The 16,499-nt window shown below is 45.6% G+C and overlaps 1 protein-coding gene across 1 annotated transcript; it reads left to right on the forward strand.

Annotated features, from left to right (window-relative positions):
* The first annotated feature begins 6,027 nt into the window (after positions 1 to 6,027).
* Positions 6,028 to 11,938, forward strand: LOC135885331 (interferon lambda-3-like). The gene is made up of 6 exons (XM_065413005.1): positions 6,028 to 6,037; positions 6,407 to 6,567; positions 8,224 to 8,301; positions 9,348 to 9,491; positions 10,397 to 10,477; positions 11,840 to 11,938. Exons 1-6 carry the CDS (start codon positions 6,028 to 6,030, stop codon positions 11,936 to 11,938), a joined length of 573 nt encoding a protein of 190 aa, XP_065269077.1.
* Positions 11,939 to 16,499: the final 4,561 nt, after the last annotated feature.

Here is a 16,499-nt window from a genome sequence, read left to right on the forward strand (position 1 = left end):
ATCCCCGAGCAAACGGATTCCATCCTTTTATACCAAAGAATTACACAACAGTTGGCCTCCAGGTTGCTCCGATTTCCAGCTGGTGCAGCACTCTAGACTCCTTAGACTTCACAGGGATTTGGCCCTCTGGGGATATTATTTATTGGATGTAATTGTATTGTCCCTATATGAAAGCATTTTAGTCAAGGTAACATAACCAAAAATATTGGAAACATTTAATAAGCTTTAATTTTAATAAAAAACACACTCCAGTTCTAGGATTTACACACTAGTCATGGCTTCCGATCTCTTAGAAACAACCTCAGGAAATGCATTAATATTGAACTTAGGAAATTCTTACTGTACAGATCCTCGACAGATGTATTTATACAGAGTGTATTTTTATCTTGTTGCTTCTTTACGTATTATTACAAAACTAAGAAGGGTAACTGATTTGTATAACTTCCCGACTTGAACCAAAGTGTTATTTTTTATGGATCAGCTATTTATTTTTATGTATTTATCTATTACTAAGATGGTGCCTTTTTATCTATAATTGTGAACAAATAAAATTGTTTTCCCAGACCTTGGCATTCCTGTCTTTTAATTTGTAAACAGAATATTGGGTGCACTGGAGTAATAAAACCCAGCTCCTATACAGTTCTGTGCAGGAGTAGATCCCAAAGTCATTCTCATTATTCCTCATTTCGCAGATGGGGAACTAAGGCACAGAGAGGCAAAGTGACTTGTCCAAGATCACTCAGCAGGCCAGTGGCAGAGCCAAGAATCCTGAGAGCTGATCTTACACTGTAGCCACTAGGCCACACTGCCTCCCGTTTGCATTGTGAAGCTGCTTGCTTTTGTATCAGCCTCACTGCATTTCCAAACACGCAACTAAAAGGCCAAAGAGAGATGTGACTCTTGTCTTTCTCCTTCCTTTTGGCATTACCATTAGAGCCAAACAAATGTTCCCTGCGGAGCCCAGACTAAATTCCTGTGACTGTCAATTCCGTAAGAAGCTGGAACCTCAGACCAAGCTCGCAGATTGCACACCATTTCAGAGCAACCCTGAGAGGACTTCTGCACTTGCGGCAAAGTCCAAGCAAAAACTAAGCTCCTACTGTGTTGTTTGCAAAGTTCACACGTGACAAGATTGAGAAACAGACAGGTTCCCACTGAACTGACAGCAATACCCCTGAACTGACAGCGCTGCCTCCTGGAGCTGAATGTAGATTGCTTTCCCCAAGACACCTGCTTTAACTACACACTGATCGGAGACTTTTAAAATACCAACTGGGAGGACTGTCACATTTTTTCCTGAGTGCAAGAGTCATTCACCCTCCCTCTAATCTCCACTCCTTGCCTTAGAGGATGGAGGCCCGATGTCTCTGTTGGATGGTAGTGTTGGCACTGCCACTCTGGTGTACTGTGCTTGACCTGACCACAAAGGCATGGCTTCACTTGCTACTGGCTGGTTTTTGGCTGGAACAGGCAGTAATGGATGCTAAACTGTATTATACTGTTCAGTCACGTAGTGCTGTGTGCAAAATACTTTATTTAAAGCTTACTGAGCCATACCTGGTAGAGTATTAAAGAATCTTATGATGAACATATCTGGTATATATAAGCAAGCTCTGTGACCAGGCCATTGCTGGTACAGGAGAACGTGACTTGTTGTCAGGAGTAAACTAAGAACAGAAACAGAAGGAAACAGGTAGAAGCCAAACTCAAACAGCTTAACGGGACTAAATCGGGCGGACCGGATGATCTTCATCCGAGAATATTAAAGGAACTGGCGAGAGAAATTGGAAGCCCGTTAGCGATAATTTTTAATGAATCTGTAAACTCGGGGGTGGTACCGTTGGACTGGAGAATAGCTAATGTGGTTCCTATTTTCAAGAAGGGGAAAAAAAGTGACCCGGGTAACTACAGGCCTGTTAGTTTAACATCTGTAATAGGCAAGGTCTTGGAAAAAATTTTGAAGGAGAAAGTGGTTAAGGACCTTGAGGTCAATGGCAATTGGGAGAAATTACAACATGGGTTTACGAAAGGCAGATCATGCCAAACCAACCTGATCTCCTTCTTTGAGAAAGTAACAGATTTTTTAGATAAAGGAAATGCGGTGGATCTAATTTACCTCGATTTCAGTAAAGCGTTTGATACGGTACCGCATGAGGAATTATTGGTTAAATTGGAAAAGATGGGGATCGATATGAAAATCCAGGGGTGGATAAAGAACTGGTTAAAAGGGAGACTGCAGCGGGTCGTACTGAAAGGTGAACTGTCAGGTTGGAGGGAGGTGACCAGTGGAGTTCCTCAAGGTTCAGTTTTGAGTCCGATTTTATTTAATCTATTTATTACTGACCTCGGAACCAAATGTAGAAGTGGGCTGATAACGTTTGCAGATGACACAAAGTTGGGAGGTATTGCCAATTCGGAGAAGGATCGGGATATCCTGCAGGGAGACTTGGATGACCTGGTAAACTGGAGTAATAGTAATAGGATGAAATTTAATAGTGAGAAGTGTAAGGTGATGCATTTAGGGATGACTAACAAGAATTTTAGTTATAAGCTAGGGACGCATCGGTTGGAAGTAACGGAGGAGGAGAAGGACCTCGGAGTCCTGGTTGATCGCAGGATGACTATGAGTCGGCAATGCGACGTGGCCGTGAAAAAAGCTAATGCGGTCTTGGGATGCATTAGGCGAGGTATTTCTAGTAGGGATAAGGAGGTGCTGCTTCCGTTATACAAGGCGCTGGTGAGACCTCATTTGGAGTACTGTGTGCAGTTCTGGTCTCCCATGTTTAAGAAGGATGAACTCAAACTGGAACGGGTACAGAGAAGGGCTACTAGGATGTTCCGAGGAATGGAAAACCTGTCGTATGAAAGGAGACTCGAGGAGCTCGGTTTGTTTACCCTAACCAAAAGGAGGCTGAGGGGGGATATGATTGCTCTCTTTAAATATATCAGAGGGATAAATACCAGGGAGGGAGAGGAATTATTTCAGCTTAGTACTAATGTGGACACGAGAACAAATGGATATAAACTGGCCGTCGGGAAGTTTAGGCTTGAAATTAGACGACGGTTTCTAACCGTCAGAGGGGTGAAGTTCTGGAATAGCCTTCCGAGGGAAACGGTGGGGGCGAAAGACCTCTCTGGCTTTAAGATTAAGCTTGATAAGTTTATGGAGGGGATGGTTTGATGGGATAATGTGATTTTAGTCAATAAGTCAATAACGTGCCATCGCTGGTAATTAGTATCAATGGTCAATGTGGGTCTGGCTGGAGAATCTTGCCCGCATACTCGGGGTTCTGCTGATCGCCATATTTGGGGTCGGGAAGGAATTTTCCTTCAGGGTAGATTGGCAGAGGCCCTGGAGGTTTTTCGCCTTCCTCTGCAGCATGGGGCAGGGGTCGCTTGCTGGAGGATTCTCTGCGACTTAAAGTCTTTAAATCATGATTTGGGGACTTCAACAGCTGAGTCATGGGAGAGAATTATTTGAGGAGTGGGTGGGTCAGAGTTTGTGGCCTGCATCATGCGGGAGGTCAGACTAGATGATCATAATGGTCCCTTCTGACCTTAAAGTCTATGAGTCTATGAGTAACAAAAGCTGCAGACTGAAGGAACAAAGCAAGAAAGGTTGCAGGATCTCATCAACATGCCACCTCTTCAATGCCTCAGAAAATGTCCACTTTGACAAACCTTTACAATGGACAGGCTGGAAATAATATTTTTCAAGATTTCACATTGCTACCAAGGTCCACAAAGAAACTGGAGATATGCAGGTATATTCTTTCATTTATGCTGTGGAGACGCAGACAGAGCATATCTCTAAATCCTTTGATTTTTACTCGAGACAGTCACAAACATGACTATGCAAGCGTTCTGGCTATGTTTCATGCGTTCTTTATACCTCAGAAATATAGGTTTATGAAAACGCGAGAATTCAAGAGCCATGGGAAAATGTTGAATGTTTCATAAGAATTCTGCATACTCTGGCTGAAAACTGTGATCATGGGAATGCAAAACATGAAAGATCAGACAGTCTAGTTATTGCATTAACAGATTAAAAACCTTTCACAGCAGCTACCATTGAAAGGTTTAATCTTAGCCACAGCTATTCAAATAATAAAGCCATTAAGCAAAAAAACTAGCTTAGAAGCTGTTAACAGATGCAGCATGAGTATTAAAAGGCATTACCAGAGAGCTCTGTGATTAAGAGGGACAGATTCAGCCTACATCAACAAGGGGTGGAAAAAGTCATAGTCCCAGAAATGATGCATGTCAAGCCAGAGACACATGGTGAACTAAATGCACAAAATATGGACATTTTGCACCTGTTTGCTGCATCAAAGCAGTCAGGGAGTCGATCATAATACAGACAATTAAGAGCCATTGTTTCTGGGATCTATCACTTCTGATGATCTAGAGCCTGCCTGGCGAGCGAAACTGAATATTTATGGCAGGAATGTTGACTTTAAAATTAACTCAGGAACTGACATCACAATCATCTCAGTTAATTAAAAGAGTTCATGGGAGTAAGACGCTCACCAGGCATGACCTGAATAGGCTGAGTGCAAGTCAGACTGGGTAGAGGGTTCTGAGCTAGATGCAGGCAGAAACAGTCAGAGATGTGACTGGTGTGAGAGGACAACGGAAGAGGCTGTAAGGCTGAAGAAAGAAGTATTCTGCAGAGTCTTTCTCAACCAGCTTCTCTACCCAACAGGCCCATGTACTCACAGCCCAGCTCCAACGATTCCTTACTAGGCCTGGAAGAAATAAAAGGGGGCGAGTTCCCTCACTACAGTGGTTTGAACGGTTACAAGAAAAGATACATGTGCTAGTTCCTAACTCTGCAACTTCGGCCACTCCTCATGCTGAATACAAGTGTATCCTTGCCCTAGGGGCGACTCAGGCCGAGACCTTGGCCTGCCCTTGGTAAGCCATCCCTTTGTGGAGGGAAATTAAGTATTGGCTTGTAGGTCCCACTGGCCACAGTTCAGGCTTGTTGCTGGTGATTTAACTGTGAGTTGTCTTCCTGTTGGCCACCTGTCAGAGCCTCTGTTGCAAGCTACCTGCTAACAAACCCCTCTTGACACACGGCCCTTATTTATGTCAGTGCCTCTGAAAACACACAGCCCCTCCCCAGTGGTGAAGAAGAGTCCTTCTCTAGACCAGTGCCCTGGGTCTGGAGTACCTTGGAAGGCTGCTACCTCTGTGCCTCCACCCTCCATTCTCTGCTGTTTCCCCCAGGCTGTATTGTACTATTGCTGCAGCTTCTACTAACCTCCTGCCAGCCCCGGCCTGCTCCCCTGCCACACTCCCATTCAGCCTGGCCCAGCTCTCAGGCTGCTGGTTCTCAGCCACCCTGGCCCAGATCTCAGACAGGCCCTGATCTCAGACTATCCCTTGGACTAGTGCCAAAAGTGCTTCCCAGGTTCTCCTTCCCCCAGGCCGTTGCTTCCCAGGTAAATCACAAACATGGATAGTTAACCTGGATGTTATCGAGACTGCAAGGGAAGGCTCCCTTCTGGGAACAGTCCCTTTCTGCCCATTTGTGAGAGCACTGAAACCACTCTCCTCCTCCCCTTCGCTGATCAGTGATGATTCGCAGAGTCACTCCTGAGGGCGGGGGAAAAAATGAATGAAAAGGCTGCTCAGTGGATTATTACAATAACACGGCAAACCCGGAAGCTGGGCAATGCTAAGATTAGAAACAGAACTCGCCTACTCTAGGCAGGGAAACCTTGCATCATTTGGTCATGATGTCATGCAGAGGTTCCCTCACCTGGGAATCCCTGGTGAGGGCAGAGGGTTAGGAGCTAGATGCACTTGCCGTACTTTCACCTTCCAGTTTCCAGTGATCAAGCAGCAGCATTAACGTGTGGGGTTTTCTCCTATGACTAAAGGAAAACAAGATTCCATTTTATTTTTTCCTAAAGAGTATAAAAGCAAGAGCAATGGCAAAGCGAGGCTACATTCACAGACCAGAGGGAGGCCAAGCAACCCTGAGGAAGAAGAAGAGACTAAAGCGATTTCCCAGCAAACATGCTCCAAGGTACGTGCCACTAAGTCTGGGGCTTCTGTCTAGCACATGGGCTTACTAGACTGATCTGCTGTGATCTACTCTAAAGAGTAAGGATCCAACACTATCCATTCCTCTAAGTACCTTACCAGTTTATTTTTTATTATTAGTGCTGCGGCTGTAAATTAAGAGGCCGGATCTGAAAACATTTGTGAATAGAAGAGTTGAGTTTGCTCAGCTGTGATCTTTGGGGTCAACCCACCAATGTAAATATTTGATTGTAGCCCTCATCTTCCTGCACCCCTTCTTTCCCCACTTTGTCAGACTGTCAAAAATACAGTTTATAATCCTTGTAACCTGGAAATGGAGTGATGCGTGTTATTCCCCTTTCTGATTCAATAGGAAAAATGATGGGTTGCAAACTGCTCCTGGTCCTGACCCTATGGACAGTGTCTACAGAGGCCTTTCCCAAAGGTGCTCAGATGAAGAAGTGCCACCTCTCAAAATACAAGTCCCTGCCACCCCGGGAACTGGAGACCTTCAAGAATGTCACAGACAGATTTGTAAGTGCAAAGAAGACACATAAGTGGGGCAATAATGGCAATGTGAGTGCTAGGCTGTAGTTTCAACAGCAGCCTTCTCGGCATATTACTATGGGCAGATGAAATTAGATGGGAGGCATATGCTTAGGTAAGGTTGGGCAGGGCCGCCCAGAGGATTCAGGGGGCCTGGTGTCTTCGGCGGCCGGGGGCGGGTCCCGGGGCGGAAGGACCCCCCGCCGCGGGTCTTCAGGGCACTTCGGCAGTGGGTCCCGGGGCGGAAGGACCCCCGCCGTGGATCTTCAGGGCATTTCAGTGGCGGGTCCTGGAGCAGAAGGACCCCCCGCCGCGGGTCTTCAGGGCACTTCGGCGGAGGGTCCCGGGGCGGAAGGATCCCCCGTCACCGAACTGCCGCCAAAGACCCGGAGCGGAAGAAGCTCTGGGGGCCCGGGCCCCGCGAGAGTTTTCTGGGGCCCCCAGAGCGAGTGAAGGACCCCACTCCAGGGGCCCCGAAAAACTCTCGTGGGGGCCCCTGCAGGGCCCGGGGTCTGGGGCAAATTGCCCCACTTGCCCCCCGTCCTCCCCGGGCGGCCCTGAGGTTGGGGTGTAGGGTTGCAGATACAATAGAGAGAAGTCTCTCTGTCTGGATCTTCTTTGTTGGTGATCCCCCACCCAGTCGTAGTTAAAAAAGGGCAAAGCTCAGATATTTGGGGAATGGGGAATAGGGAACATAGATGTGGAGAGAGGCAGAGTCATGGACAGGGCAGGAAGGTGGGAACTGATGTAAGGCAGAATCACAGAGTAGACAATAGCAGGGAAAGAATGGGATTCTTACTATTAGAAAAGAGCGAGGAGAGAAAGAAGGGACAATCTGTCTAAGTGGGTGTTCCTAATCTGAGTCAGTCTAAGGACGTTAGGGCCTGGCCAGCTTGGATTTCTTACAGAGTCAACCGTCCTTAATCTTAAATCTCAAAAAGTTCTGAAGGGGGTTCAAACTCTGTCCTGAGTTATCATCAAACCTAGAGAATGAGACCCAGTTTTTAACTATCTGCGGTCTTTCCCTTCCAAAGAAAACTGGGTCTAGTCCTTTAAACAGACAATCTGAGGACCCCAAATTCATCTCATGCCATCAAGCAGCATTAGAGAGATCCAGTCGTGCAAACATTCCATGTTAACTAAGGCTGAAGCTGAGGAAGTGCACCGCTCAGATTAGTTGTCAAGTTATCCTCCGTGTCAAGAGTTAAAGGATGCCGGTTCTCAGTTAAACTCCTGCACAAATGCAGTTCACAACCTGAAACCAGCAAAGCAATATGACAAGAGCGTGTTATTGACGTCTGTCCCGTCTTTGGCACCTTCTTGGAAAGAGCCAGGACTCTAGGACAGCAGCATTGTTAGGGGATCAAGGTGTTGAGTCAAATTCTGCCAGGATTTGGCACCTTCGCATGGCTAGGCTGACTAGATAGCAAGTGTGAAAAATCGGGACGGGAGGTGGGGGTAATAGGTGCCTATGTGAGAAAAAGACCCCAAAATCGGGACTGTCCCTATAAAATCGGGACATCTGGTCACCCTTCGCATGGCTGAATGGGGTTATATGATGTAACATTTGGCGGAATTTGGCACTTTCTCCCCTGCTTTGCCTCCACTTACACATTTCCCCGTGTTCTCATTTTGTGCCTCCAGGAGGACATCGTGCTGTTGTCAGACCGAAAATGCAACACCAAGATTTTCCACCGGAAGTGGGAAGTCAAAGAGCTGTCGGTAAGCAAGACCTCTGCCAAGAGAGACGCAGTTACAAAATAGCACTTGCTTCTTTCCAAAGTTGCAGAACTGTCTCTTTCCAAGCTGGATGCTGATTTCAGGTGATCCTTTTGTAGATTCAGAGTAACATGGACAGGGAATTTATTCCCAAATGACACAGGAGTCAGCTGAGGTTGGAATCTGGCCCTTTTTCTATTTCTATATTTTGTACATCCTTAGGGCTGGGAAGCCAGACAAATGTTGAGACTGTGAATCAGTTTAAATATTGCAGCACAATATTTAGCACATGTTAAGGCAAGCCACTGAAAAACAGGGGCAGGAGACAGAACAATATATTGTCTGGCTTCAGATGGTATCAAATAATTGAGCCAGGAAACAATTTACATCTCAACATCTCTAGCTTGGCCCTGAGAAATTGAAATCACTGTTCCCTGTTAATACAAGGCATGGTACTAACCTTATCCTCAGTGCTCAACAAACCAAAGGCTTTTTCACCGCCAACTCATCCACACCTGTCTTTATCATCTATTTCCAAACTGAACTTGGTTAACTTTTCAAACCACCCTCACAAAAGCAGCTCCAGGTCATGTGGCAGGAAATCCTCAGTTTCTGTATTTTGGTTTCCCACCAGAGAATATTTTAGTTCTCTAAAACCATATCCACATCTATGTACAGCCACTTTGAAGATCCAGAAACCGTTCCCCAGAAACCGTTCTCCAAATCACCAGCAAAAAAAAAAACTTGCACTCCTCAAATATGTCTTCAGATTTTTGTAACATAAAAAAGGTATGAGATTGATCTGAAGCACAAAATGTTGTTGGATTCCAAGGAAGGAAGTAACAGAGTCCAAAGGTTCATGAGTAGCAGGCTCTGTGTACAGAGTGGATTCACACCTCCCCTGCGTCTTAGGTGTCTTCCCATTGGCCATGGCTTTGGAAAGTCTCCCTAAGCAGGCCACGCCTACCTGCTGCTAACACAGACATTCCTTATCTCCGTGTCTGCGACTCCCCTGGACACACTGTTTTACCTGCACATTCTCTCCCTAGGTGCACGACAGAGTGATCCTGGTAAAGGAGGAGCTGCACCTCGTTATTGACGTGCTGGAGAACTTTGGGGATCCCAATCTGTCCGAGCCGCTCGCGAGGCCATTAGAAATCCTGAGGCACATCAGAGAGGACTTGAAGAGCTGCGTGAGTATTGGATTGCAAATGTCTCTCGCCACAGTGGGACTGGGAGTTGTCTATTGAACTCCCAACAGCATTAATTTCTTAAGTGAATCCAGGATCTAGTCATCCTTGTGCCAGTAATTGTGGACTTTGCTTTGCACCCCCCTTTATAACAATGAAAGTGTCCGGATTACGTAGCTGCTGTATGCCTTGCTCATATACATAATCTAATTAGCCAATTAACTTGATTAACTAGTTAGGGACAGATGATGCCCGGCTGCTCTGCTACTGTGCAAGCAGGTACGTCCCCTCCTTCAGCTCCTGGGCTGTAGTTTGGTATCACTGCAGACACTGCTCTCTGTAGCACAGCTACTGTTGTTTCTATGTGCCCCCCAGAACATCGCAGTGGAGGTGGGGAGGAGCCGGGAGGAGACAGACCCATGGGCGGCTGCATACACTGGGGGAGTATGCATCCGAAGAAGTGGGTTGTAGCCCACGAAAGCTTATGCTCTAATAAATTTGTTAGTCTCTAAGGTGCCACAAGTACTCCTGTTATTTTTGGGGGAGTATGCTGCACTCCTGCTCAGCTCCAGGGCATGTTCAGTTTCTATTCGGTGGAGTTCCTCCCAGTGCTCCTCTGGGCAGCACAAGGCATACCTCCCCCTACACAGGGCCATTCCCACGTGGCTCAGGAAAGCCCTTAGTTAACGCTTCAAACGCTTCTGAAGTTGAACAATACCAAACACATACTTGGTATTATTAATAGAACCCGGCAGGTTAACATGGAATCCACACGTCTAAAGAACAAGATAAACTCAATCAAACCAATTTGTGCCTTGGGCTTGTACCGAGAGGTAGGAGGCTCAGCCACTGTTCCTGAAATCTCTACTCATGTGCCAGTCTGCTTCATGTATTGATTTTCTTTTCAGACCAGACATCAGCCTGACTCCCATCGACGCTCCGGGAGGCTGACTAGCTGGCTCCAAAAATTCCACTCAGCCAAGAAGATGGTGAGTACATTTGGCAAACACACAAGACAAACTTTCATCACATGTTAGTGGGAACAAATCTGTACAGGATCATCAGCTCCATTTCCTTCCCATGGGGCCAGTGCAGGATGGTGCCCTGTATATTGTCCAGGGGCTTCTGCAGTCCAGGTGTCCTGAGACTGAATTAGTTCAGAAAGCTGGTAAATCTCTCACATCAGGAAGTGTCATTACATCTGCTGCAGACTATAACGGACCAGGCATCCAGAAAACAGCCTTTACCTTGTGACCTAGTTTGGGTCCTTCCATAGGATGCAAATAGCAGAATTTCATGTAGCATCTGATACTCCATTGCTTTGCACTTTATACCTGGTGGAGTCATTTATATTTGTGCAAAATGCTGCTGAATCTGAAATCCCCCCTCCCTCACACTATTGACAGAGCTTTACACCAACTTGCCATTTGCTTTGAAGAGCTGTAGATGCTGGGCTGGGCAATGGGAAAAGAGGCCCCGAGACAATTCATTCGTACATATCTGCCAATGCCCAGGCCTTCTTAGGAATCAGATATAGCCAAAGATAATACCCTTCAAATTTACTATTACCCCAGATCATTGTGCCCTTTGCTTCACTGGTTCAAACTCACTGGTTCATTGTTATGGAATCTTATACAGCAACACCTTCTATGCATGAAAATTGTCCAGGGGCAATTTGGACCCAAACTAGGTCACAAGGTAAAGGCTGTTTTCTGGATGCCTGGTCCGTTATAGTCTGCAGCAGATGTAATGACCCTTCCTGATGTGAGAGATTTACCAGCTTTCTGAACTAATTCAGTCTCAGGACACCTGGACTGCAGAACACCTTATTCAGCAATACCTTCTATGCACACGTTGTTATATACTTAGAATTACAGCACGTTAGAGCACTGTGTACATGAGTATTTCCTTAGGTTAGAGTGTTTGTAAGGTCTTGTCTACACGGAGACATCCAGGAAGATGAATCTGAATTAATTAGAGGTGTGAGTTTGAAGTGGATTAGTTAAACTGCATTAAATCCCTGTATGGATGCTGTTATTCAGAGTTAAAGTGATTTCTGGAAGTGAAGTAAAGTAACCAAATTAAGACCACTTAAATTTTGAATGAGGGTGTTTACACAGGAATTTAATGCCATTTAACTAACCCACTTCAAATTCACACAGTTAATTCAGAATATCTTTCCTGGATGTTCCTGTGTAGACACTGCTCTGTTCACCCTTTTTCTGCATGCTCTGTTCTCCCTATTTATTTGCACCTCCCGCATCCATCAGGCCCACGGTAGCTTTAGCTGGCCCATTGCTAGCCAGCCATTCTCTGTTACAAATGTGTTCACTCCCTCTCTCCTGTCCCAGGAAACTCCGGGGTGCCTGGAAGCATCTGTGGTCTTCAATCTCTTCCGACTGCTGAACAATGACTTGAAGTGCGCAGCCTACATGGAGTCCTGCACCTAAACGCCAGATCTTTACACTGTCTCACCTCATGCGTCTAATCAGACACTGGCGAGCCCAGGGAATGGGAACCCTGAATCCTTCCTGCAGGACACTGTATTTTAACCAGGCGTGATGCTCTTTCCTCCTTGGCATTTTACCATGGATACCCATCACCCATGATCTCTGAACAAAAGATTCACATACAACTGATCTTCAGGAACAGACCTGTCCGACTCCAATTGCCAGTAGCTGATTGGTTCTAGGCCAATTCCTTAAGTGCAGCTAAAGTGTAGGGCCTGTTCCCTCTGAAATCAATGGGAGATTGGCCACTGATTTCAGCGGGATTAAAATTTAGCCCTAGAGGATATTATTATTTATTGTATTGGTTTATTGCTACACACAAATATTTGCCAATAGTATGTTAAGTGTTGCCGTTATTTATTTTAATTTAAAGGACTAGTTTTTTCACCCTGTTTCTTTGATTTACAGACTAGTGAGTATTTCATTAGTGTTTTAGAAAGATGCTGGAAAATGCAATAATTTTCATGCATAGAAGGTGTTGCTGTATAAGATTCCTAGAATCTATTTTTGTTTTACTGGCTGACATAATGTTAAGGCATCTGATGCGATCCTTATTTAAACAAATCTGATTTTTATTTAAGTTATTTATTGTATCTATCATTTATTTATGTGCATATTTATCAAATGGACTGTTTTTATAATATTTAATGTTTTTAATATTTTTAAAATATATTTTTTTTAATATTTAATAAAACTGGAAGATGTAAAATAAAAACTGAAATGATATAAATTGATGGTTGACCCTCTGCTTCCTAACTGCATTATGTTCTGATCTCGTCACCTCCACAAATAGAAAACAGCAAAAGTAATTAGAGGCAGGGAAGTACTTCCAGATGAGGAGAAATTGAAGACATTCATGTTGCTTAGATTAGCTGGATGGTGAGAGGGGACATAACAGAGATACTTAAAATAATGAAAAGTGTAAAGTTATAGGTTTGATCCCACTATAGCAAATCCCAGGGAACCCCTGGTGGCAGGACTGAATATTATGGGGCCTTTCAATTGTCCAAAAAGCAGCTACTATAATTAGTATCCTATACTTACCACATAATATGTGACACACTCCGCTAGAGTAAAATGCTGCTGTTTTAACTGGAGCTTGAATGTAACATGGATTGTTGTTTACTTCCTTTTGATTTGTATGCATTGAAATCAGTGTGAAGACACAGCTCTGGAAAAAGTATTCACCTGCTGTTGCAGAGTACATAGTGGCTGCAATTTGCCCTGTTTTTGTCTTAGGGGGATAGATACTGGGGAGTGGCCCTCAGGAAACCTTAATTCTCTTCCCAGCTCTGCCACTGACCTGCTGAAGTGGTGGATGACGTTGGGTAAGTCACTTCACTGCTCTGTACCTCAGTTTCTCCATCTGTAAAATGGGAATAATGATACTGAATTCCTTTGTACAGTGCTTTGAGAGCTACCAGTAAAAAACACTCTATAAGAGCTGTCTATTATTAATATAATTATATGCACTATATAAAAAGCCTGATTCTCTTCTGCCCCGGTATTGTCAGCGCTCATGACTTTTTCACAGGTTGCAGGATTTTAGCCAGGGCTGGAACCTTTCTGGTGATGATGTGAGAATCTCCAGCGCTCTTGGGACTTTCAGCCTGGCTTCTGATTGGCTGTCTTTCCCACTATCTCCGGTCTTGGGGAAGAGCGGCCAATCAAGGCTGCTGCAGGAAGCAGTCAGAGATCTCTGCCCCTTAGCTGCCAATACCACTGTCACAGGAGTGGAGGAGAGAGGAGCTCAGAGAGGCTCCACTCCCTCCTCCACTCCCTGCAACCCCTGTCCCTGGGAGAGGGGAGGGGAAGAGTCACAGCAGCTTCAGGAGGAGCTGCAGTGAAGGAAGGAGGGGCAGAAATGATGGGGACACAGGGGGACGAGCAGAGTTGATCTGGAGAGAGGATTGATTTGGGGCCAGGGTGCAGAATTATTTTCAGAGTATGGGATGGGCTGTGGAGGGGCACAATCACCGTACACAATAAATATGGAAGTGTTGGCAACACTATCTCACAAACACACTGGGGGGACAGGGGAGTTCAAAAAAACGACAGTAGAATCTTTTAAAAAAAATCTCATGATGTTTTGGGATCCACATGATTTGTGGATCTTTGGGTGTCGGCAATATTGCAACCTTGCACTTGGATTTGTTATTTACACTATTGCAAAATGCTACCAAATCAACAGGGATCACTTTTTCTACCCATTTTGCATCACTTTGCAAGTGTGTAAATGACTCTTCACGATTTAGGAAAGCAGAGGTTCAAGCCTGGACTCTCTAAAGTATCATCGACTTCTCCATGAGGATGAAATTCTGGAATTAAAAGCAAAAAATATTTCAGCTCTGAAGGACATATTCCCAATTTGATTTAAAGTGACAGTATTGCCAACCCCAAGAATTCAAAAATCATTAGTCAGGTCCCCCCAAATCACAAGATTGCCTTTAAAATCATGAGATTTTTTTTTAAATAATACATGATCGGTTCTTTTGTAATTACCTGCTGGGACTTTTGGGAGTCACGTTTATAAGCCTTTTTCCTCAATCATGAGGCCTAGAAATATACTTTCTTATTTTAAATCAAAGCTGAGAGTCACACATAATGACTTGACTCCAGGAGCTGGGGCTTTAAGAATAACACCAAATATCACAAGATTCAGAAAAACTCACAAGGACTGGCAGCACTGCAAGACAACCTGCCTTTTACCAGGATAGTCCCATGTCTCAAGGGGCTGTCCAGCAAATTTGGAATTTGAGAACAAGGCACCTAAGGGTCCTATTTTGTGCTCAGTACCGCCCCTCATTCCACCACCTCTGGAGGGAGCCGAGCTGTGGGAGGTCAAATGCAGGAGCTCCAGGCTTGGTAACACATCAGAAGAGGCAGGTGGTGGTGGTATTGCCCAGTGATTGGTACCGGCATCCCCCAGGCCAGGAGGAGTAAAACCCAGTTGGCAACAGCAGCCCAGGAGACAAGGGAGGTAGGTGCAGAGAATGGCCTTCCCATGAAGGTGGATGAGGAGGAAACGGAGAGGCCCTGGTCCCCTGACTGGGGTGAGCTATTTGCTGAACATTAACAGGCCAGCAGGGAACAGATGGGGAGACGTCACATAAGGGATTGGTTGATGCAGGTTTCCTCAGGGGTGATAAGTGGCAACCAGGCGAATGATCTGTGAGAGTTGGGGGAGGGGGTAATCACAGGGGCAGGGTGTGTGAGGCCCTGGGGGGCAGGGTGGGGGTTGAAGGAAGGAAGGAAGGGGGGTCACAGAGACAGGATGTGTGGGGCCCTGGGGGCGAGGGTTGGAGGGGAGAGTCTAACAGTGGCATGGGGTGTGGGGCAATGTGAGGGTTGGAGGCGAGGGTATTACAAAGATGAAGGGTGTGGGGCCCTGGGGGTTGGAGATGAGGGTGTCACAGAGGCAGCAGGTGTGAGCCCTGAGGGGAGTGAGCAGGTTGGAGGCCCAGTTGAAACCCCTTTAAAATGTGGGCCCAGATCCTCAAAGATATTTAGGCTCCTCCCATCCACTGAAATCAGTGGAATTTAGGTGGCTAAATACCTTTGTTGCAGGGGTCTTGTGAGAATGTTGTATATTGTTCTTGGTGTAAAGGAACAAAAGAAAAGTAGTGCTTGAGAGAGATGCCAGTAGAGTGGAGCGTGAAGTTGACTTTTATCTGCAAATATATCTGGGCGTGCTATGCACATGAGCGTTTCTATAGCAATTACATTGCAAAGGAAGTTTGCAAGTGTAGAAGAGGGGATTATGATGTAAATGATAAGCTACCAGATTTGCCCATTACTTTGGGGTAAGGTCATTTATTCGGGTTACTCCTCTGGGGAAGGGATTCTGTAATCCTATCCATGTCCTGCTTGTGTCACTTGTGTGTTCATATGGAGCTCTACTTCTCCCTGCTGCAAGTCCCCTCCCAATGGAGGAATCCTGCAGGACCTAGGTTCCCTAGGGCTGGATTTCTCCAGCCCCAGAACCGGATGAACACACACACACACACACACACACACACACACACACACACACACACACACACACACACACACACACACACACACACACACACACACTAACAGAGCAAGTCTGAGCGGACCGGGTCAATCAGCACTGTCAAGCTGACCCCTTATAGGTCTCTGGACTCACTGGGCTGGATGAAGCAGCACTTTCAAGCTGTCTCTCCTTATATGCCCCTGGGCTCCATGGACTGGGTCAAGCAGCACTTTCAAGCTGTTACCCTTATGCATCCCAGATTCAGCACATCCCTATCCCCACTCTCACATCACAATTGTACTGGCTGTAACCTACTCGATGAGCAAACCCCACGGTATTTTGGGCGCTGCAGGCTTCTTTAGCTTAGGTACAAGAAGCGATGCTGTAGAGTGAATGGGGGAAGCTAAAAACACAAACGAGTAAAGTTCAGCAAGACAGAGAGAAGCAACCAGCTGAACCATACAAGTTATTTATTGAATAATAGTGATAACTACACAAGGAGAG

This window comes from Emys orbicularis, chromosome 11 (assembly GCF_028017835.1).
Source record: "Emys orbicularis isolate rEmyOrb1 chromosome 11, rEmyOrb1.hap1, whole genome shotgun sequence".
Lineage (NCBI taxonomy): Eukaryota > Metazoa > Chordata > Testudines > Emydidae > Emys > Emys orbicularis.